A 24,053-nucleotide genomic window follows, 5' to 3' on the forward strand; every position below is an offset into this window, starting at 1 on the left:
GGAGGCTTGGAATTACTTTGTCAAAGTTGCAGAAGCTAGCTGAAGCCTGCATCCCAAGTCAAGGGGAAAAAATCTTAGGGAAGGGTTGCAGACCAAGCTGGATGAACAAGCATCTCAAATAGGGTTATTAAGAGAAAGTAGAAAGCCTGCAAGAAATGGAAGATGGGATGGATCAGCAGGGAAAGCTACCTCTTGCAGGTCAGTAAGCATAGGGAAAAAGTGAGAACTGCCAAAAGCCACTGAGAGTTGGACCTTGCAAAGGAAATTAAAATCAATAGTAAAAGGTTCTTTAGACATATAAATAAAAAAAAATCAGGGAAAGAGAAATGAGATAGCTAAGCAGTGAGGATGGGGTGAAGATTAAAGATAATCTAGGCATGGCCCAACACCTAAACGAATACTTTGCCTCAGTTTTTAATGAGGGTAATGAGGCATTGGGGGCAGTGGCAGGGCAACTAATGGGAACAGGTATATGGAAGTAGAATTTACCACCTCTGAAATGGAAGCCAAACTCAAATGAATGGGACCAAATCAGAGGACCTGAATAATCACCAACCAATAGAACATAAAGGAACTGGCATGTGACATTGCAAGCCCAATAGCAAGGATTTTTAATGACTCAAACTCAGAGGTCATACTCTCTGACTGGAGAATTGCAAATATAGTACCTATATTTAAGAAAGGATTAAAAAGTGATCTGGGAAACTATAGGCCCATTAGTTTGACCTCAGTTGTACGTCAGATGTTAAAATAGATTTTAAAAGTGAGGGTAGTTAAGGACATAGGGGTAATTGGGATAAAATACAACATGGTTTGCCAAAAGATAGATCGTGCCAGACCAACCTGATCTCTTTCTTTGAGAAGATAACTGATTTTCTAAATAAAGGAAATGCAGTCGATCAAATCTACTTGGATTTCAGTAAAGCATTTTATACAGTTCCACATGGGAAATTGGAAAAGATGGGAATTAATACTAGAATCAAAAGCTGAGTAAGGAACTGGTTAAAGGGGAGAGTACATGGGTCATGCTCAAAAATTGAACTGTCAAGCTGCAGGGAAGTTACTAGTGTTGTTCCTCAAGGATTGTTCTTGGGACCAATCTTATTTAACATTTTTATTAATGACCTTGGCACAAAAAGTGGGAGTGTGCTAATAAAATTTGTGAATGACACAAAGTTGGGAGGTATTGCCAGTCCGGAGAACTGAAATATCGCACACGACCTTGAAAACTGGAATAGAAATCGGATTAAATTTAATAGTGCAAAAATCATGCACTTAGGGGCTAATAAGGTTTTTTGATATAAGAAGGGATCCTATAAGTTGGAAATAAGAGAGGTGGAGAAAGACCTGGGTGTATTGGTTGATCACAGGAAGACTATGAGCTGCCAATGTGATGCAGCCATGAAAAAGGCTAGTGCAATCCTAGGATGCATCCAGTGAGATATTTCCAGCAGAGATAAGGAAGTGTTATTACCATTATGCAAGGCACAGGTGAGACCTCATGTGGCATACTGTGTGCAATTCTGGCCTCTCATGTTTAAAAAAGATTAATTCAAATGAGAACAGGTACACAGAAGGGCTACTTAGATGATCAAAGGAATGGAGAATCTACCTTACAAGAGGAGACTTAAGGAGCTTGACTTGTTTACCCTAACAAGGAGATATCACTGCTGTCTATAAACACGAGAGAGGGAAAGAAATTTTTTAAGTTAAGGACAATGTTGGTACAAGAACAAATGGCTATAAACTGGCCGTCAATAAGTTTAGGCTTGAAATTAGATGAAGCTTTTTTACCATCAGAGAAGTTCTGGAACAGCCTTCAGGGGACCAGTGGAGACAAAAAAACCTAACTTGTTTTAAGACTGAGCTTGATAAATTTATGGAGGGAAATGTATGAGCAGATTGCTTACAATGGCATATGGCCCATCTGTGACTGCTAATAGTAAATCTCTCCACTGGGCACTAGGATGGGGAGGGCTCTGAATTACCACGGAAAATTCTTTCACAGCTGTCTGGCTGGTGGATCTCACCCATACGCACAGAGTCTAACTGATCACCATATTTCTGATTGGAAAGCAATCTTCCCCCAGGTAAGATTGGTGGAGACCCTGCATTTTTGGGGTGTGGTTTTTTTTTTGCCTTCCTCTGCAGTGTGGGGCATGGGTCACTTGCTGGTTTGAACTAAAGTAAATGGTGACTTGTCTGTAACTTGAAGCCTATAAATAAAGATTTGGGGACTTCAGTAACTCAACCAGAGATTATGGATTTATTACAGAAGTGGGTGGGTGAGCTTTTGTGGTCTGCAGTGTGAAGGAGGTCAGACTAGATGATCATGATGGTCCTCTCTGGCCACGAGTCTATGAGACAGAGAAGAGCTGGAGGCAGAACATTCTGTACTTAAGTACTGAACCACCTTTCTCTCATGAATCACCTTCAAAATGACATGTGTATTTGATCTTTTTAACATGTATCTCTTTGTTCTGCTCTGTCTTTTACCCTTCCACTTGGAGCTCTCATCCCAAACTGTGAAATGCTCTTTTCATCACACTATTAAGAGAAAAGACAAAAAAACCCTGCTGTTTTTCCTTCCCCCATGACTAGTGGACAGGTGGAGAAGAGAGGTCATTCATGGTATAATGAATGGCAGAGATATGACCATGAGATGAGATCATTAAGTGGTGATTTGAGAACCCCTGTTTTAGAGTTCCATTATCCAAATGCATAACTTAAAATTTATCAATGTACTTGTATTTGCAGACATATAAAGTTCAGCTTCTAAAAAGGACCATTCACGGTATTGCAGTTAGCAAACACATTTGAGAGGCAGGAGTATAGATTTTGGTATTTCTTTGAATTACAGCACATTCTGGAACTCTGAAGTGAAAGTATTGTTGTGAGTTGGGTTAAACCTTGTTGTTATGGGTTGGGTGTATCCACTGCTTTTCTTTTAGGATAAATGTAAAGAAATGGCTGAAAATTTCAGTAGCACCAAACAAAAGCACATGAAAAAGCTTGAGTAGGAAAAAAAATGTGGCCCAAGGGTTTTCAAATGCTTGGACTAGGGTTTTGATTGGTGTGTGTGTGTTTGGGGGTGAAGGGGGCATAGACAGAGAGAGAGAGAGCATAAGCTAGGTAGACAAATATAACAGAAGTACTGGTAATGAGGTCCTGACAAAAAGCTAAGAGAAAAAGCTTTTAGGGCACAGAATGCTGTCTGGAAAGGCAGGTTTGAAATAGTGAGCAAAGTAGCTGTCTCCTGCTGTTTGATTCCTACTGAATGCAGGAAACAGGACATTATGTATAATCTTTGTAAACAAACAAGATTGCATCAAAGAAAATAATTGTCTCTATCATCCATTTATCTTCCTATTGGAAACAACCTATAAGGCCCTGAACTTTGACCAGCATCTACATCACTCATATTTTACCTCTCATCTTCTTCACAGGGTCCCATGTGGGCTCTCCCACTTTTGGGCCTGCACCCTGTGTTTTGGCTGGTATTATAAAAAGTCTTCCACACCTTTGGTTGGATCACCCCAGTGTCTTTATTTACTGTACTTGTGCAGTTCCCAGATCCCCAACAGTTAGCACCCCATAGACCCTCCCCAAGGTCTCCTGGCCCTTGAGGCTTCCTTGTTAACCAGGGGACAGCAATACTACCCTCCTACCTCCTCCCAGGCTAGCCCCCTCACTGAGGTGTGCCCAGGGCTTTTATAGCCCTCTTCTGCTCCAGCCTAGCTGTCACTACTTAGCTCAGTATGTTCCTCTGAGCCAGCCCTTGTTAGGGCTTGCAGCTGGGCTCCCTGAAGAGTACCTGCATCTCTACACCTGGCCTCCTGGTCAGAGAGCAGACTGCAGCCAGCATTTTGGCAGGGTTTTAAAGGAGGTTTTACCACTATCCTGCCACACCTTCCCAAATGCTCTTTAGTTGGCAGGGAACTATGCTACCTGGAAAACATGAAATTCTTTTTCCTGAAGTAGATGAATTCTGATCATATGATCTTTTTTGCATGATTATAATGTGCTCATACTTCTGGACTATATTAAGCACACTGGGTTCTCAGGCTTACACTGTAAGGATATGCAGAATACTGGGAATATAGATGGTGGGGTTGTGTCTCAGGTTATCATGATGGAAAGAAGAAACAGTATTTATATCCCCTCAAGCTTGAGCTTGGGGCTATCCAATATTGAGATGCCAAATGTGGGATCCAGGAGCAATGAAATAGGGATCATATTTGAGCGTGGAACTGATATGAAGAATGGTAGATAACATGTTGTTTTCTTTGGTCATCCCATGAGAGCAGGGGGAGGATTGGGCCTTACATTATTAAATGCAACTGTATATGTAAATAATCTACTTTTATTCCATCAGGTATCTCATAATATTGACAAAAGTAAGCTAGTCAAGTTAAGCTTCCATTACTACCAGTAGAGTTGGTTGGGAATGTTTTGATACAAGTTTTTTGTTGCAAAATGCTGACTAGCTAAACCTGAAACTTTTCCATGAGAGGACCAGTTAGGGTTGCCATCTTTCTAATCACTGGGGATGCAGGAGACATGGGAGAACCAGGTTCAGGTCCCGGCACTACCTGATTCAAGACAGGGATTTGAAACCAGGTCTTTTACAGCCCAGGTGAGTGCCCTAGCCACTAGGCTATTAGCTATTTCTGAGGTAGAGTCTCCTGTTAAAGCTGTTTTACTTTGTATAAATAATTAAATATTCATTATGGGCAAAAGAGAGACAGTCTTTTCTATTTTCTTAAGAGGAAAGCAGAGTGACTGGGGGTGTGGTGGGGAGGGGTTGCACCTCTGATAGCTGTGAAAATTTTCAAAAAGTCTCAGTTTTATCCTGCTGTGAAACTGGAATTTTTTTGAACTCACAAAACTTCATGCAGGACAGGACATCCATTTTCTGCCCTGCTCTATGGCACAGTCCTGATCCCGGGGCTGCAGTGACTGAGGAATATCTGAAATACAGGGAAGGAAAATTGCCAAAAGCAGAACATTTTTTAAAAAAGTATAAAGATGCCAACATGAGAGTAAATCCACAAAATTAAGACTGATGTTAGTCTTAGCAGCTGTTGTCCATATGACACATTTTCCAAAGCACAGATTAATTTATCACATGTTTCAAAGAATAAACAAAGGCAGCCCCCTTACCCAGGAGGCTAGGACACTTTTTCTAAATCAGATTCTTCTGTTGTTTCACAAGGCTTCCTCATGTGAATTATACAAGGATCCTACTATGGTTAGTCAACTGGAATTTTTCAGTTTTTCCATTTAATGTTCCCATCCAAAGGGCAGCACTTTTACAAGGCAACTAGTTGTTGCTGTCATTGGGAGTTGAAAGTGATCAGCAACTTGTAGGATCAGGCTCTAAGACATGCTAGGAGAGAGGATTAAGGCTTGTCTACCTGGAGTATTAGTCTGCATTAGAGGAGTGTGAATTCAAGTGTCCACTAGCATATACTGACCCATGTGGAACCTGCAGGTGCACAAAATGTCCCCTAGTGTAGCCTCATTTCAAACAGTATTAAGTTAATATGCACTAGGCAATGTTTATTGCACACCAAAAGGGTCCATACAGGCCAGTTAATGCATCATACATTATTCTGCACTAGAATTTACACCCTCTAGCGTGGACTAATGTATTGTGCAGGCCGTTAGTCAGAATACAGCAGCTATACTGCAGTACCAGTACCGTTAAGAACGAAGATGACAGTGCATTAATTATACAGACAAAAAGCCATTCTTAAGCTACTCAAACAGTGTCAATGTTACTACCATCCATCCTTGTGCCCCTATGCAGAAACAGCAGCTCATTTAAAGGATTTATAGCCAAGAAAGAAGAATAGCAAGAAATACCAGCACCATCACAAGTGGAAATAACATATCTTGAAGCCCAAACCATTTCTCCTAAGCAAATTAAAAAGAGACAAGGATTCTGAGCTCAGGTGAGTGGGGGAAAGATGGTGCTACATTTTCCTTTGTCAGATTAAGATCAGAATAAAATTCATTTACCTCAGTGAATTAGTAGCAGTAAACAATAGACCGCACAGGAGCCATGAGTGAACAGTCCAGGAGTAAAGTCTAGATGCAGATTCTCCTTTTCAAAGAGGATGTAATTAGAAAACTGAAAGAAAACAAATCCAATTACAAAATTTTACAAAAGAAAGAAAGAAGGAAGATCTGGACAAATATCATCCAATTAATTTAACTTCATTTCCTCATGGAATAATGGAGAAAATAGTAAAAACAAAAAACCTTGGGTGAAACTCCGACCCCCATTGAAGTTTTGCTGTTTCAGTGGTGCCAGGATTGCACCCTAGAGAGTAACAGTGCCATAAACAGCCAGAAGCATGCCTTTATTTGAAAAAAGTATTGCCAAGCAAACTTGGATATTTTAAACAGAATAACAAAAATAGTGTGTGACAGAAATATAATGGAGGCAATATTTTAGTCAACCATTTAATACATTAGGCTTGATTCATATTTCACACCATTTTTGCACTAGTGTGAACTCTACCGACATCAGTGGAATTACTTTAGATAAGTGAGATCAGAATGAGGCCCAATTTCTACATCAGTGCCTAATATTTTTAAGTGACTAATATTTTTGGAAGCCTTGATTTTTCAGTATCCAAAATAAAGGGGCTTTATTTTCAGAAAGTGCTGAGTATCTACATCTGAAAATCAGGCCCCTTTAAGTCACTCAGGCAGGACACCCAAAATCACTACGTTTTGAAAACTTAGGCCAAAGTGCCTAAATATTCACCATCAACTGTATATGGGGAGTAGGGTGACCAGACAGCAAATGTGAAAAATCCAGACCCGGGGTGAGGGGGCAATAGGGGCCTATATAAGAAAAAGACCCAAAAATCAGGACTGTCCCTATAAAATCGGGACATCTGGTCACACTAATGGGGAGGAGCTGAAGTAGGGAATTTCAGCAGAAAACTAACCCTGGTCTTCCTTCTTTCATCCCTCAATGACTTTTGCATGATATTTAAAGCCTGAGCAGGTATCTTGTCTGACTCAAAGAAATGGGTTTAGCCACACCATAGTGTCATAAACAGATAGCTAAGGGTTAATGTCTCTTTCACCTGAAGCACCTGACCAGAGGACCAATCAGGAAACAGGATTTTTTTTCAACTCTGGGCGGAGGGAAGTTTGTGTCTGAGTCTTTGTCTGTCTGCCTGCTTTTCTCTCAGCTATGAGGAGTGATTTCTATTTCCTGTTCTCTAATCTTCTGTTTCCAAGTTGTGAGTACAGAGATCATGTATTTACATGTCTATAGTTGCTGGAGTGCTTTGAATTGTATTCTTTTTGAATAAGGCTGTTTATTCAATATTCTTTTAAGCAATTGACCCTGTATTTGTCACCTTAATACAGAGAGACCATTTGTATGTATTTTCTTTCTTTTTTATATAAAGCTTTCTTTTTGAGACCTGTTGGAGTTTTCTTTTCTGAGAAACTTCAGGGAAATTGAGTCTGTACTCACCAGGGAATTGGTGGGAGGAAGAAGTCAGAGGGAGATCTGTGTGTGTTAGATTTACTAGTCTGATTTTGCATTCCCTCTGGGTAAAGAGGAAAGTGCTTTTGTTTCCAGGATTGGAATTACAGAGGGTGGATTCCCTCTGTTTAGATTCACAAAGCTTGTGTCTGTGTATCTCTCCAGGAGCACCTGGAGGGGGGGGAAGGGAAAAGATTTATTTCCCTTTGTTGTGAGACTCAAGGGTTTGGGTCTTGGGGTCCCCAGGGAAGGGTTTCGGGGGGACCAGAGTGCCCCAAAACACTCTAATTTTTATGGTGGTGGCAGCAAGTACCAGGTCCAAGCTGGTAACTAAGCTTGGAGGTTTTCATGCTAACCCCCATATTTTGGACGCTAAGGTCCAAATCTGGGACTAAGGTTTGACATGGTGGGCAGAAAACTAACCCTGGTCTTCCTTCTTTCATCCCTCAATGACTTTTGCATGATATTTAAAGCCTGAGACGGTATCTTGTCTGACTCAAAGAAATGGGTTTAGCCACACCGTAGGAAACTAGGAAGTCAGAAAAATCTAGTGGGAGATCATCAGCCGTGACAGAGATGTAATGACAATCTAAACCAAGAGCACAGTAAAAAATACTGAGATTTCTTTTGAACTGGGCAAATAGTTTGAAGAAACTACCGCATGTGACATTAAAATCAAGGTAAAAAATAGTTTCTGGATATTGGTATAAATGAGTGGCTTTTTCTCAATGTCACTCATTAAGAAATCTGCAAATGATTAATTAGGCAAATAAAATAGTTGGAGAAAATGTCCTACTGGAACTGAAAGGTGCCTCATGTACTAGGTACATAGACCACAGGACTTGTTGAGAATTAGGCGAGCTGCTTCATTTTTAAACTGAAGGACTTTGGTGGTAAATACTCATTATTTCCAACCTTGTGTCTCTTCAGAATGTTGTAACCTTAGAGAATGGCTCACTTGTTCAAGTGCAGAAGTGGAATGGAGAAGAGACTACAGGAAGCTGACAGATAGGAAAAAATGTGGGGGTGATTTAATTTCCCACTACCAATTTATTGGGGGTACAGATCCCCAAAGGTATTTAGGTGCCTAGCTCTCATGGAAATCAATGGGAGGTAGGCACCTAAATCAGGACCGGCACTAGGGGTTTTAGCGCCCTAGGAGCACGGCAATTTCGCCACCCTGCACCCTGGTCCCACAGCTCTGGTGGAGCTGCCGCAGTCGTGCCTGCAGAGGGTCCGCTGGTCCGCAGCTCCAGTGGAGCTGCCACAGTGGTGCCTGTGGGATGTCCACTGGAGCCGCAGGAGCAGCCGACCGTCCGCAGGCACGACTGCGGCAGCTCCACCGGAGCCGCCTGCCGCCCCCCTGGCAAAATGCCGCCCGCCAATAATCCTGGCGACCTAGGTGATTGCCTAGGCCGCCTAAATGGAAGTGCCAGCCCTGACCTAAATACCTTTGACGATCTGGACCTGAGTGCTACACAGATACAGAGAATATTGGAGCTCCTTCATGCGAAATTCATGTTGTATGTAGTTAGGCTTTTAGATGTAGTTTATGACAAAAAAAAAAAAAGGGATGGGGTGGGGAAGGAACCCTGGAAAAGAAGGAAAAAGTAGATGCTGGAAAGTTGACAAAGAAAAAGAGAAGCCATAATGAACTGACAACACTAGAAGCCAATATGCTGCTATATTATGATTTATTTGCCCTAAACTGAAAAGCAATTTGAGAAGGCTGAAGACCAGTCAGTTTAGAGCTTTGAATCTCAACATCCCCAAAACATATTGGTGATTGTGTTCAGGATCTCTGTTCTGGTCATTCTCTAATTGCTTCCTTACTAACTTTCTGCCATTGCGTGCCCTCATAGAGAAGTCAATTAGAGACTGATCATAACAGAGTCAATACAAGATATCACACCTGATACAAGAAAAGAGGCTTTGCTTGTTAATTATAAAGACTATTTACCAATCACAAATTCTACTGTGACATTTAGTACATTATATTCATTGTTCTTTCATCTCCTTGGGATATGCAATGTTCCCTCCAGCAGGGTTTGAACATATGAGACAATGCCATCTTTCTGTACACCAGATAAACTCCAGCTAAGTTAAGAAAGTTCCATGCAGCTCTTTCTTCAAGAAAGCAGCATCACTACTATGAATTGTTGAATTAAAACATCCAAACACACTATAGTGCCAACGTATTGGAGTTTATAATAAATGAAGTTTTAAGTACCCTGTTTATGTTGATAATCTAGGCCTAAGTGCATGCAAAAGAGCTTAGCACCATTTTGGCATCAAAATAAGCAGCTTGATTTTCAAAAGGAGCTTAGTACATTGGATACCAAGTACATTGGAAAATGGGGTCCTTATGTAGGGGCTAAGTGAAGTTGAGCTCTTGACAATATGGCCCCACCTGTAGACCCTGGGATTTTTAGCACACCTGACCCATTGAGACCTATCCCACCTCTTGACTAAAGTATCTGCCTGCCATTCTGAGGGCACTGTGTTATATTGAATTCACCATCCCTTTATACACTTGTACACTGCTTGCCTGTATTAGTGCTCCTGCCCTGGAATGTTTTCTATTTCTAAAGGTATTCTTCCTGTTTTAAGATTTTTTTGCTCCTCACCCAGTGACAGAGGTGATTTTTCTCAGTCTAAAGAACTTCCATTTCACATAGATTGGAAAACAAAGATCCAATATTAAATTGGAGGAAGAAAGGAGGATTATTTGATACAAGACGACTATCTGTGGAGGAATCACTCCAGTCCTGTGTCACCTGTCCCCTTTAGAAAATTGTAACTATTTACCTGTTTCAGGCATACTGAAAATGAGTTCTGTCAGAAGAGCTTTGAGAAGTATAGCCAGATACACAAAGGTGTTGTCACCATTGCTGTAACCCTGAATCAGCTGTTTTTCATTTCTAAAGGAAGAGTGCTTCTGCCATCTGAACTGCAGTATTATCCTGAACAATACTGCTATCAGTGTGTAGTTATGATTTAACTTTTAAATTAGAAATTTAAAACACCTGTTTTGATGTTACACAAGTGCAGATTTCTTCTCCTGAAGGAGGTGCTTCGCTTTAAGCCACCAGTGCTTTGGGCCTCCTCTCCCCACTACTGCTTGAAACTGCTCCATCAACATGACCATCCCCCCCCCTCCCCTTCCCAGCAAGTCTGTCTGCATCATTTCCTGATTTTTACCTCCCACCAAACCAGATCACACCCAAGGGAGTTGGAGGGGGAGAAGGAAAGGCACACGATAGAATACAGCTGAGAACACTTATTCAGAAACTATCAGTGGATGCCATGAATAATGCAGAGGAGAGTGAAAGTCATTCAGGGCCTGGGTGTGTGACAGAAACATATCAGGAAGAGTTGTAGCCTCCTAGCAGCAAACACTAGTAAAGTGACCTGGATCACTGACCAAAAAATACTAATTTTAGAAGTGGAACAAGTTCATTTAAATCATGATTGCTGCTTGGATTGGGCCAGATTTTGCTCTCTCTACTTATGTAGTGAAGTATCTTTGTCTGCAGACAGCCCTTAGAGGTAAGGGGTCTGTACCTGAGTAAGGTAGTACTTAGGCAGAGTAAGGTAGCAGAACTACACCCATTATAATTCAGCAGACTTCACACAGCTATTATACAAATCTGTCAGATTATTTCCCCTCTCATATGCATACAAGTCACCACTGGATGTTTGCCACCCCCACTCCCAGGGATACAGCTAATGGATTTAAGCATTGGTCAGTATACCAGCGCATAAGCTAGCAGACGGGGTGAAAGTAACTTAAACCACTTACTGGTACTCTAGAGTCCTTATGAGGGGGTGGGGCCTCTAGCAGAAGACAGATGGCCTTTAAATACCCAGGTGCTTTAAATCAGGATTTAAAGGGCCCAGGGCTGTGGTAGCAGCAGCTGGGAGCCCTGGGGCCCTTTAAATCACCCCCAGAGGGGGCCAGCCACGGGAGCCCTGCTGCCACTAGCCTAGGGCTCTGGGGACAATTTAGAGGGCCCAGCACAGTAGCTGTGGCAGGCACCCTGGGCCCTTTATACCACCACCCAAGCCCTGCCTCTTCCTCAGGGATCCAGCGGCAATTTAAAGGGCCAAGGCCCTTTAAATTGCTGCCAGGGGAAGCTGATCTACCCTGGTACAGCACACTGGCTCTTGCTGGTATGCCATACCAGGGTGTACCAGCTTCACCTCTGCAAGCCTCTACAATGATTTGTGTAGTGCCTTTTTTGACCAGGAAAAATTAAACCTCATAAAAGACTGTGTTAAAGTGAGAATAAACTTTAGTTCGCTCTATCATGATCCTCTACCTTATTATAGGGATTGAACTAGTTAAATAAGTAGGACTTTATCAAGACAGAGGAGCAAATGATCTTCAGTTGTTTTGGATCTAGAGGATAATTGTTATAGGAACAGAGGCTAGAGTAAATTAGGCCTTGAGAGTGGACACAGGAAGCCCTACTTAGGGATAGGTGCTTGACAAAGTGGTGAATGTCTTGACTGCTTGATCTTTGTTAATGTTATGTCTACCTACTCTTGCCATAGTAATGGAGTCCAAAGTTAGTGCACACCCTGGTCCCAGTTTAAGACCCACCACCCATTACTAGTGCTATGTTGTACAAATTCCAACACCATTTCTAGACAGTTGAACATTTTATTGTATAACCATGAGAGTTCAGATTGGCTATAACACTGCTTTGGCATAAGAGTCTGTAAACCGTCTGGTTCCGTCACAAAGCAGACTTGTGGAGCTTCACTCCTGGAACTGAGCTGATTCTCCACAACTTAGATCCCCAGTCCATTGTGGAGATAGGGTTTCTTCATGCAGTCTCATAGACTCTTGTGCAGGTAACATTGTTCATGGTACATTCCTAGGACAGATTGTTGAACAAATGCATGTTAGGCAGCATGTCAAGCACTCACTTTTTTACCAACAGCAAGCTGTAGCTAACACTTCCATGCCTCCCTTTCAGCTTGCTTGAAGGGAGGCATGGAACAACTCAGGCTGAGAGCTTCATGCTTTTATTCAGAACTCCCTGTACCTAAGGGGCAGATAGGCCTCTCAATCACTGTTTGGTCTCAGCTGGAGGCCAACCTGACAGGAGCATTTTTTAATATGCTAGACAGCCTGGGGAGGGAGTGAGCACAGGCACCATTTACTTAGCTTGAGCAGCTTCTATATATTCTCTGCAACATCCTGGGTTTAGAATTGCTACAAAAATTCTCTTCCAGCACCCTAGAAACCAAGAAGAGCAGGAAGAAATATGGCAGAGTCACACTGTCAATTCAGCAGTGACAGATCACGTCATTGTGGTATGTTGACTGACAAGCAATGATGCAAGCTTGCCAGTCAGTGTGTTAGATTATCATGCTGTGACCATGGCTCTGTGGGGAGTATTTAGATAGAGCCATTCCAGCTTTTACAGTATTTATTACAACTGGTCAAGACATCATTTTCATGAAAGTTTTGGCCCTTTTAATGAGAATTTGAGTTTGGGACTTTCACCCACTCATTGTTACAGCTTTATATGCACATCTTCCTCCACCTCAGTTTGGGATAGGTAGAGGGAAGGGTAGCAAGAATGCACATACTTTGAAGACTTCTCCAGATCTTCCATCTTTAACACTCCTGAATTTTAATGTGCAAGTCTCACTAGTTTGGAAGTTACATCCCCACCCACATTCTATCATAATTAATATCCTACATTTTTCCCATCCCATCACCTCATTAGAAGCCAATATAGAACACGTTGTATTCAGCGATTAAATACCAGGCATTAACTCACCACTACCAGCTTCCTGTCCACCAATTTTCTTATTAATGTTGTCTCTTTTCCATCCCATTTCTGCACCTGAATCAGTGAGCCATTGTCTAGTGTTAAGATGCTCTGCAGAGACAAGGAAACAAAGTGTTGCTATTTAGTCTGTGTCCTGCAGACTAAAGGAGATTTGTCTACAAGTCCAACATTTAATTGAACCCAGCTGACTGGGTGTGCCTGTGGTTCTGCAGAACACTTGTGGCACTTTTTTCCATGGTATACAATTTTGAAATCCCTCCCGTCCCACAACTGCAGCTGGTTTTAAGGAAGACTCACCTTAACTTTCCTGTCATCTGCTGTGGTCTCCTCAAACTCCTCACCCAGCTTGAAAGAGATCTCTGTATTTTTGAAGGTACTTTCTGTTCTGATGGTTATCACATCTCCACTGGTGCTTATGATCACATTGGGCTTGGCCACACCAGCCATTTTCCTAGTAGCAAAGCCCACACCTGTAGATCAGACAGGAGACTATATTAGATAGTCTATTCACTTCCAGAACACCCGCTTACCTAGTAGTGTTGCTTTCAACTAAGGGAAGGCAGGGGATCAGGGATTTAAAATGTTTGACTTTTTCCCCCACAAGAATCTGCCCTTGCTCTGTATGTTTTAGTAATCCTGCATTTCAAGGATGCCTGAAGCTTCTGATAAAGGCATTCCAAGCCTAGTCCAGGGAATACAAAAGCAGGATATTTTTTGTACAGCCACTATTCTGAAGTGCAATGCAAATGAAATCCAAGGGCATATGCAGCTGAATGTTTAAGAGCCCAGAGAATGCTAGGGAGTCAATTTCACCAAGTTAAGCAACCTTTTACCTCCAAAGAGCATAAACATTTTTAGAGTAATTTAGAAACCCCCCCCCACCACTTTCCCCAGACCACTTCCCCCAAAAAACTGTTTGCTACAGAACTAGTAGCAGTTGAAAAGTGACACTAAAAAGGAAAATTTTAAGAAAGAAGCTGGCAACTCTAGTGCTCTCTAAGATTTAAGCAAGTTTTCCAGGGTGCTCAAGTCTTAAGAGAAACAGGACTTAGAAGTCTGTTTGAGACTTTTGCTTCTAGTCTCTAAATGAGACTTGTTAGATTACAGTACTAACTCAGAATAAGCTAGTCAGAGTCACCAGTCTATGGGAGAGAAGACCCTTTAAAACCAACTTCAACTTAAAACTAGGAGTTTAAGAGATGCATGGACTCCTGACTAGATACCTGGAGAAGTCTTGACTGGGTCATATGCAATTCCTTAATTTAAGGGCACACTAGCCAGCTAGTAGCAACTACTTCTAGTCCCTGGGGCACCTAACAAATTCCAATTCCAAAGAACCACAAATTTTAGTACTCCAACATCAACATAAGATTGTATTTCAATGAAACAGGTACTTAGACAAAAATCCAGATTAGACAAGTGTTTAATTACAGACCTTATTATAGTCTCAGCATTCTACTGCTTTGTGTTTCCAACGCACAAAGGCACTGAGCAGGTCAATGGATTTTTCTGCCCTAGACAATAGCACTACTGAATTATTTCTGCTAGAAATTAATTATGCATTATTCAGTTAACAGGATACCACTCCCTCCAGTCCAATTCTTTCTACATTAAGAAGCCTCACCACACTAAGCCAAGCAACTAGCTTCCCCAAGAACTCTGCAGTTTAAGATTGTCTGGCTAAGACCATTTATCAGCCAGGATAAAAAAAGCCCTTAGTGAATAGTACAGGAAAGTTCCCAAAGCCAGGAAGAAAAAATCTGGATTAAAATGCAAATTCACTAGTCTTTCCCTATACAGACACAGATATAAGCAGAGGTAACACCACATAGCATTCCTTACCCAGTTCTCTCATATAGTCCTCAAAGTTTTCACTGGAAATGAGTTTCCAGGTGCCCACAAATAGATCACACATTATGTAGAGCTTTTTAAACAGGCTTCTGCAGAAATCAGGCAACAGTTCTCACTATCAGACAGAAGGGTAGTATGAATTCTACAAAACCACATAGCCTCTTTAAAAAGGACTCTTGACCATGTGACCCTCTGGGATGACCAATGGTGAGAGAGAATATCAGGAACTCCAATTATGAGCATTTGTCCTTTTTTCCTTCTTAGTAGGTCATAGTGTTGTTATTCCTTTATCCTCATTGGCACATGGATCACTGTGGCCTCAGCACTTAATGGTCTTTAGCATTCAAAAATAGTTTGCATTAAAGAAAAAGATTTAAAAAGCATTTTGTTCAGGAAGAAAAGTCTGCAGCATTAGGCCCTGATCAGTGCGAGAACTCACAGTGCTTAATAAATTTAAGCACATGTGTAAATTTTTGCAGGATTGGCATTTGACTCAGCTTCTGGTCAGCTGACATTTCTTGCATCTGCTTAGACCTTGCTATGATCCCAGGAACAGATTTTTGCCCTTTTCTTGCAAGTGACTGTGCATGAGTGGCTCTCTCTGTCCACGTGGAACCCTGTTGTTAGTTGCAGGATCTGGGTCATAGTTTATCCTAATCCCATTAGGGTTGCACATCTATTAAAATATATTATATTGTTCCTATCCCCAGAATTCTATTGCTATTTGTTAAGTGCCAATGGTGTGCTTAATGCAGAATGAGACAGGAAAGGAGACAATGGTCCTCCTGTTAGAAACTTGCATCCAGATCCCCAAAAGTATTTAGGCACCTGACATTCATTGAAATCAATGGGAAATAGGTGCCTAATATCTTTGATGATCTGAGCCTTACAATCTAAACAGATGGACAGCAAAAACACTCGTAGAGCCATGGGAAGGTTTGATCATAGAAATTTATGTTCCCTACTTCTTGTTGCATTTCTCCCCTCTTTATTAAACAAATATAGTTAGAGTAATAGATTTTAAGACCAGAAGGGAGTATTATGATCATCTGACCTCCTGCAGAACACAAGCAACAGATTTCACACACAACACACCAGAACACACCCAGCACTCCTAGACTTCATGTTAGAAGTGAGTTTTGAGGAGAGGGACCTCACTGAGGAGATTCTTATTAAAGCCGGACCTCTCTGAGCAAACCAAGCAGCAGATCTTTTTTCTGCCAAGGTTCGGGTAGCAGAAAGTGTGGTATACTTGGGCAGGGAGGAGATTTCAGGTCAGTTAAACGTCGTAAATTTCTGAAGCTGTACTGGAGTATCTAAAAGGGTTCTCCAGTGAAGTGTCTGCTCTTGGTTGGTTTAAGCACTGATGCTGTAAGGGGGCTCCAAGGAAATCCATGTGTCTGACTAGATGTTCCTTCCAGCTGCATTACATGCACAGGCTGCTCTCTTCTCAACATGTGCCTTCCAAGACATGCCGAGAGTCAATTACTGCACATCTCCCTTAGCGGGGCTTCCAGCAAGTCTTCATTACTTATAGCTTGTAAAGATTGAGCGTTGTTGTGATGATCACAATCACCAGCAATCTTAAATGGGCTATCTATAAAGTAACAGATTGATTTTAAGGTGGTCTTGTTAATTTTTAAAGTCATGGAAGGGGCTTAGTGATATTTGAGACTTAACACCCACACCCACCCCACCCACGCACCCTCCTGGCATGTATCTGGTAACACCCACTTTTATAAATTCCACTATTGTGATTTATATCAGGGAAAGTGTGGTCTAGTGATTGGAGCACTAGAGTGGAACCCAGAGACCTTGGATTCTACTCTTAGCTCTTGGCACTCACCTGATGTGTAATCTTGGACAGGTCACTGTGCCTTTGTTTCCTCTCTGACCCTTTGCCTTGTGTATTTAGATTGTCAGCTATTTGGGGCACGGACTGTCTTGTTATGTGTTTGTACAGCACCTAGCACAATGGGGCCCTGATCTTGATTGGGCCTCTAGGCACTATGCCTAACACAAATAATAACTAGTATTAGTATTAGAAGGTAACTGAGCTTTTACTATAGTGGCCAATGCACCATTTGCTCAACCCTCTTCCTAACTGCCTTTGAAGTTCCAGTGCCAAAAAGCTGGTGTAGAGCCATTTTAGAAGTTAAAGTTGGGCATCTAAGCCCAAGCAGGGGTGCTGGAACAACTTGTATAGTGGGGGTGCTGAGAGCCATTGAACCAAACTGTAAACCCTGTATGTGATGGAAACCACTTCAAGCCAAGGGGTGCTGCTGCACCCCCAGGACCTCTAGTTCCAACACCTATGGGCCCAAGTGCTTTATAAATAACATTATGAATGGGATATTAGGAGTTTTTTTAAACAATGAACTTCTTGAGCCTTCACACATCCCTTTAAGACTGTGCTGCTCTTGTCTTGGAATGGTGATTTTCTTTTTTTTGTTTTTTTATTTCTGGAAAAGCTATGTTTTAAATTGGGGCTAAAATTGTGATTTTTTTTTTACCCTTTGCTGTATTTACTGACTGTGGACTTGTGCTAAAAGAAATCAAACTAAAATTACCTATTGACTGGAGTCCATGATATCTTTCCTGATTGGTTGTCTCAGAATGTCACATGATCAAATCAGCTTTAAAAACAGACTTTCAGGGCCTATAGAGTTTGTGCTTTTCTCTCAGAGCTGCTGTTGTTTTCTTGAGTTTGTCTACCCAGAAAACCCTCACAATGTGTGACCTGTTCCTGGGAACATGGAAACTCAGCTCCAGTGAAAAATTTGATGACTACATGAAAGAGCTGGGTGAGTAATGTAATGTGTGGGATTTAGAAAGGATATGCTCTAGTTGAACTCTGCTCCTACATTTCTTCTCTTTGGCTCTGGGGATTCTTTGCTTTGCAGCCTCCTAGTGCTCATTTCTTCAGAAGGGAAATGAGGGGTTTATTTTGAGAACTGTAAGCTGACAAGGGGAAGTGGCTCTCTGATGTGAACTGTTCTCATAAATGCTGCCCCTAGGGCTGCTCTTAATGGAAGATTGGCTATGTCTTTTGGGGGGTGAGTGGACTACTGAAAAGAGAATAGCAGGGGTGAAGTAACTAAACATTAAGAAACTTAAATTCTAGGTAACATGGGGCCTAGACCGCCTCTGCATTGCATCTCAGGTAGTCACTTTGCACCTGTGCAAAGTGACTATCAAATGCTACCTTTCTTAACTGGTCTTTCTTTGTCACTCTGCATGAATGACTCAAAGTGCAAACTAGTGAAGAATTAAGCCCACAGCATTGTTTCAACAAAGCTTTGTTTACCTTATAAGTGAACTGGAATATCTTGCTGACTTAGACTCTACCTCAACAAGGAAATTGACTAATTGTGCTTTTCTGTAATTTAACTCAAACTGTACATGAGAGGACTTCTCTATGAGACATGATACACTTGTGCTTGTAACACTGATGCTCTTTCTTAGTAAAACTACTATATACATCTTACTTCACCTCAGTTGAACTAAAGGGTCTAAACACTATAGTAACAAACTGCTGGTACAGAGAGCACAGTAAACTAGTCCTACTCTTATTCCTTTAACTTTTATCCCATGACCTTAATGTTTATCTTGAAGTATTTGAGACATCTTATGTTAACTTGCAGGTGTGAGTTTAGCCACCAGGAAACTGGGCAGCCTAACCAAACCCACTGTGACTATCAGCATTGATGGGGATGTGCTAACAATCCAAACCAAGAGCACTTTCAAAAGTACTGAGGTCTCCTTCAAGCTTGGGGAGGAGTTTGAGGAAACTACAGCAGATGACAGAAAAACAAAGGTGAGGGCTAAATAATGGGGGCAAAGCGACAAGCCTTATAGAAGTAAAACCCCAATCTTTTCTAACTCCCTGCAAACTGAATCACTTCTAACCTGCAGGACAGTGGGCTAAACACTTTACTTTATGTGAGGTTTTGTTTGTTTTTTGGTAGAGTATTGTAACCTTAGATGATGGCTCACTGACTCAGGTGCAGAAGTGGAATGGCAAGGAGACCACAATAAAGAGAAGATTAGTGGATGGGAAGATGGTGGTGGTGAGTTCATTCCTGCATCTGATCACTGAAACTAGTATCTCCACAGTAAATGCTGAATGAGTTGAACTGTAGCAAAGATAACAAAAAAGTTACTTGGTGTTTTTTTTTTTTTAAACTTGGAGGAAAATCTTAGAGGCAAAGAACACTACCTTATGTCAGCACTGCATCATTGCTTCTCTAAGCCCTGGTCTACACTGGGGGGAGATTGATCAAAGTTAAGCAACTTCAGCTATGTTATTCACGTAGCTGAAGTCAACATATTTAGATTGACTTATTATAGTGTCTTCACCATGTGAGTCGACTGCTGCTGCCCCCCCCTGTTGACTCCGCCTGTGCCTAGCACAGCAGTGGAGTACAGTAGTTGACAGAGAGCTCAGGGGTTGATTTTATTGTGTCTAGACTAGATGCAATAAATCAATTTCTGCTGGATTGATCGCCACCTGCCAAGCTGGCAGGTAGTGAAGACCTACCCATAGTGTTCTCTGAAAACAATGTGATAGTATTTGTTGAACTGCATATGGAGGCATTTTAAAATCATACTGTGATAACTTTACACTTTTAGGAATGTACCATGAACAACATCACATGCATCAGAATATATGAGAAAGCAAGAGGACATTAATCCCAGCCCACTGGACTAAAACTCACTGAGATGGCTCTTGACAAGAAAGCTCCATTATAAGCTTCTGTTTCCAACTCAAGTGCGTACAGGCTTGTCTCAGAGAAACAGTGTACTCATGTAACGTATTAAACAAACAAGCTTTCAAACACTGAATATTAGAGTCCATATTCTTTATTAGCTTGTAACTACTCATGGAGACTTGACCTTCAGAACTGTAAAAATGGAGATGAGATGAAGGTGTCTAGTCTATCTTCTCCAGCCTACTCTGTCCTCCATTCTTGTAGAACAATAGTGTTTCCAAGTTGCTTGTCTATTCTAGGCTTAAAATGCTTTATAATTCCACTAATTCTTTCTGAACTAGTCCAATAGATCTAGCTTAGTGAAAGGCCACTTCTAGAAAGCTTTCCTATAAATGTAGGCTGGGATTTTGGAAGGTGTATAAAGGCATAAGTGCCTAACTCCCTTGAGACTTGTGAATACTCCATCCTAATATTATAGGAAAGCTTTAAGTTGTCTCTCTAACGTTACTCAAGTTATATCCCCTTGATCTACCCTAAACCATGAACATCTCCCCACAGACATTGAAATAACTACTACAACAGTGGGGAGGACAAGAACTAAGATATTAATGTAATCTTAAAAGCTGTATCTCCTTCTCTAACTGACTATATTAGAGATTAAACAAATTTAACATGGATCCTCACATGATGGGACAGGGTGCAATCTTCCCCCCCACCCCACCTCTCTATTCTGTATGCTGGTTTTCCACTATTACCACTGCTCAGTTCATAGGATGGATCACATTGCTCGTAATACACAAACCAATACTTCACACTAAAGTCTCTTATGTTTAATGCATGAATGGGCTGGATGCCATTATAGCTGCTCTGTATATTCTGTTGTACATTGCATTTCTTCAATGCTTCCCTTTAGAGTACACTCCTATTTCCTGTCTATTTTTCCTCACGTGAAAATACCAACTGATAGAGGCAGCTGCTTTTCTCAAACACTCATGTTAAAGAAATGAATTATATTGATGCAAAGGAGGAAAAGTACTTTTGATCTCCTTCTGAAGCATCAGGGGTGGCCATGACTAGAGCTGGCACATGGGAAGGGGTGGGCCAGGGTTCTGGGGTGGCAGCAAGCATTTTCTCTCTGATCACCAGATGTGGGTTTTGGAAGGAATTTCCCCCTAGGTCAGAGTGGCAGTGACCTTGAGCATGGTGTCTGTGTTGCTGTCCTCTGCAGCATATGTGGGTGGGTCTCTTGCTAAGATTATTTGGGTATATCTCACTTAATAATTTCCCTGCCATTGTGGGGGCAATGGGCAGTGGTGCACCTCAGTCCCTCCTATCTTCTGCCTGTGGAATATAATAGTCTAGTTTCCTACAGGCTGTAATACTTAGCTCTAATTTCAGTTGTTTGGATCTAGTGTGAGCCTGCTGGCCTGGGCTATACAGGAGATCAGACTAGATGAGCCGGTGGTCCCCTAGAGCCTTGAATGCTATTGCTCTATCTGAAAATGTAATCCACAGTGAAATCAAACCTTAGCACAGCATTCACAGCCAGCTTTGCTTTGAGGATAAATCTGACAGCACAAATGATACCCTAAGGGAGACTAAGCACAGTAGCTCTTTCTCTGTTACCTTGATTAGACATTTACACACGTGTTTACAATGAAGCCACTCTGATCTGCTAGTGTTTTATACTCACTCTGTAATGTACAGAAGAGAGAATTGACCTGTCTCTGGAATGCAGTAGTGTGCACTATAGCTTCTCTTGTATGAATCAGTTCTTGAAGGAAGAACACAGGTGTGTGCTAGTCTAGTCACTCAATTTACACAAGACAATTAAGAAGCTGCATCTTCTTACAATCCCATTACTAGAAAAGCAACAAACAATTCCACTGCCATAAGTAAACAGATAAAAAGGGGAGAAAATAACACTAATACCTAGTCTTTACATCAATACTTTTAGGCCCTAAGACAATAGGATGGATCCAATTTTTAACTTTTCATACACTTCCCCTAGGGAGCCTACCATTTTATCTTCCCAACTCCTTCTGCTTTTTGGGTCTTGATGACTTTTTTTGTTTGTAGATGTCAGCACCCAAGCCCTACCACCAACATGTCCACCTCAAGTAAGGTGCACCCTTGTAGTAGCTACCTAATAACTTTACTATCCAGGCAGCCTGGAGACAGGCTTGCAGAGCCTGCAAAGTCATCAGCCCAAGATGACAGAGGTTAGGGCAGCTTGGAATGTGCTGATTCAGCTGATCTCATGGGCAGTCTTCACCATTGCCAGCAGGGGCGGCTCTGTGTCTTTTGCGCCCCAGGCAAGGCAGTTAGGTGGCTTTCGGCGGCATGCCTGCGGGAGGTCCGTCAGTCCTGCAACTTTAGCATACCTGCCGACAAATCCGTGGGACTGGCGGACACCCTGCAGGCATGCTGCTGAAGGCTCCTTAGCTGCTGCCCCCACAGCAACTGGCAGGCTGCCACCCCACCCCCCTGGCTTGCCACCCCAGGCATACGCTAGTGCCTGGAGCTGCCCCTGGTCATCAGAGTCTAAAGGTGTCTTCCTGCCAGTGGAAAAGGGGGGGATATTGCACATGCTTGAGCTCCAGGGGGTAAATCTTGCCTACTGTCTGTACGGTTCAAAATAAAGAAAGCAGCATCAGCTTAGTTAGTTAAAAAGCCAGGCACACAGCTGGCAGCATCAGAAAAACTCTGCCCATTTGGCATTCCAGGGGGTGAAGGAAAAGATAGCATGAGGCTCCCGTTATACAGGGTTGAAGATGACAGTGGTGGGCTATATAGAGGAGACTAAAATGAGTCATCAAAAGAATCATGTTGGGGCGGTGACAAGAAAAACAGCAGAGGGTGGAGGTGTCTTGGGAAAAACAAAGCCCCAGTTCCAGCCGGAAAGCCTGAACTCTTGGAAGGAGAAGGCAGGCATTTTGGAGCACATACAAACAGGTTCGAAGGACAAGCTGTGGTAGCAGATAATGGTGTGAATTTCTTCTCTCAGTTGAGAACTGCAGATACAAGGGTTCCTGAAGCAAGTTATCTGTTCCAGCTTGGCTTGTCCAAGCCCACACCCAGGCAAGCTAAGTTTAAAGGCTGCACTTTAAAGTGTTTTTTCTATTGCTTAAACATACAGTATTTTCCATGAATGCCATGATGGGGCCTGAGTCTGCCACCCTGACTCCTCATGTAGTTCACTGATTGCAAAGGGTAAGGAACAAGGTACCACTTCACAGGAGTAAGAGCAGCAGAATCTGACCCATAATTCTGGATTTGACTGCTGACTTTGGTTACAAGTGCTAATTGAACCTAGGCCCAGAAATAATCTCTACCTTTAGAGAAAAAAATAGATAGCACTGGTTCCAAGGAACCCAATGTCAAAAAGGAGGATACAATATCCAGCCATATCCAGACCACAGACAGCAAACTGGGGGAGGAGTCATCTGTGCCAGCATAGAGTGATTCCCTCAAAGTGCTAGAACACAGGGTATATCTTTATGACACAGCTAACCGGGACTCTTACCTGGTTTTTATCTTAACTCTCCTATTGTCCACCCTACACACTCTCTGACCCAGGAAGTGTTTAAAACCCAGTCTAGCTTACCTGGCTGGGGTTATAGATTAGAATCCAGAACTCTTGGGCTGGAAATCACCCACTTTACAAAGGGGATGCAGGCTAAATCACGTGTGTGCTGACTCCTCCACTGCCGTAATTTCTGATGCACCAGATTTGGTTCATTGAGTGCCAGTCCCACATTTTTCTTGTTTCCAGGCATGCTATTAACACAGTCTCTGCATTATATCCAGTAGGCCTTTTTGTTTGTTCTAATTCAGTCTTTCCTTTTGTGCGTTTGCTCATCTACATTTGTTGTCATAGGTTATTGTGACAATTTATGAACTTTCACTCACTTTTCACAGTTGAGATCACAATTATGATAAATGTGTAGGCCCAATTATCACAACATAATCCCTTTCTTTTATTAACCTATTCCACCTAGGATTGGACATTTGTTCATACAGTCACAATTGGAAACAAAGATAGATCTTCATAGGGCTAGAAAATGTGCTTGGGAGCCTGAAGTCCTGGATTCTAGTCCCAGCTCTGCATGGATTTCTTTGCAACTTTATTACCCTGGGGGGTGGGGGCATTCACTTTCTTAC

At 42.0% G+C, this 24,053-nt stretch overlaps 2 protein-coding genes across 2 annotated transcripts; one reads left to right on the top strand and one right to left on the bottom strand.

The window, feature by feature from the left end:
* Positions 1 to 12,178: 12,178 nt before the first annotated feature.
* LOC115646908 (fatty acid-binding protein, adipocyte-like) lies at positions 12,179 to 15,295 on the bottom strand. The gene is made up of 4 exons (XM_030553346.1): positions 15,169 to 15,295; positions 13,624 to 13,796; positions 13,315 to 13,416; positions 12,179 to 12,399 (listed from the first exon to the last, which is right to left on the bottom strand). The coding sequence occupies exons 1-4, from the start codon at positions 15,239 to 15,241 to the stop codon at positions 12,349 to 12,351; spliced, it is 399 nt and encodes a 132-aa protein (XP_030409206.1). The 5' UTR covers positions 15,242 to 15,295; the 3' UTR covers positions 12,179 to 12,348.
* A 2,613-nt stretch (positions 15,296 to 17,908) lies between these two features.
* Positions 17,909 to 19,954, top strand: LOC115645207 (myelin P2 protein-like). The gene is made up of 4 exons (XM_030549580.1): positions 17,909 to 17,981; positions 18,822 to 18,994; positions 19,146 to 19,247; positions 19,810 to 19,954. Exons 1-4 carry the CDS (start codon positions 17,909 to 17,911, stop codon positions 19,867 to 19,869), a joined length of 408 nt encoding a protein of 135 aa, XP_030405440.1. The 3' UTR covers positions 19,870 to 19,954.
* Positions 19,955 to 24,053: the final 4,099 nt, after the last annotated feature.

Source organism: Gopherus evgoodei, chromosome 2 (assembly GCF_007399415.2).
Source record: "Gopherus evgoodei ecotype Sinaloan lineage chromosome 2, rGopEvg1_v1.p, whole genome shotgun sequence".
Lineage (NCBI taxonomy): Eukaryota > Metazoa > Chordata > Testudines > Testudinidae > Gopherus > Gopherus evgoodei.

Bases quoted from the DNA above. Each gene is read 5' to 3' on its own strand.
- LOC115646908 (XM_030553346.1), bottom strand. From the start codon at position 15,241: ATGTGTGATCTATTTGTGGGCACCTGGAAACTCATTTCCAGTGAAAAC. The intron at 13,417-13,623 runs GTGAGTCTTCCT...TTGTCTCTGCAG, and splicing joins CAGATGACAGGAAAGTTAAG to AGCATCTTAACACTAGACAA. The intron at 12,400-13,314 runs GTGAGTTAATGC...AATCTGTCCTAG, and splicing joins TGGACAGGAAGCTGGTAGTG to GAATGTACCATGAACAATGT.
- LOC115645207 (XM_030549580.1), top strand. From the start codon at position 17,909: ATGTGTGACCTGTTCCTGGGAACATGGAAACTCAGCTCCAGTGAAAAA. The intron at 17,982-18,821 runs GTGAGTAATGTA...GTTAACTTGCAG, and splicing joins TGACTACATGAAAGAGCTGG to GTGTGAGTTTAGCCACCAGG. The intron at 18,995-19,145 runs GTGAGGGCTAAA...GTTTTTTGGTAG, and splicing joins CAGATGACAGAAAAACAAAG to AGTATTGTAACCTTAGATGA.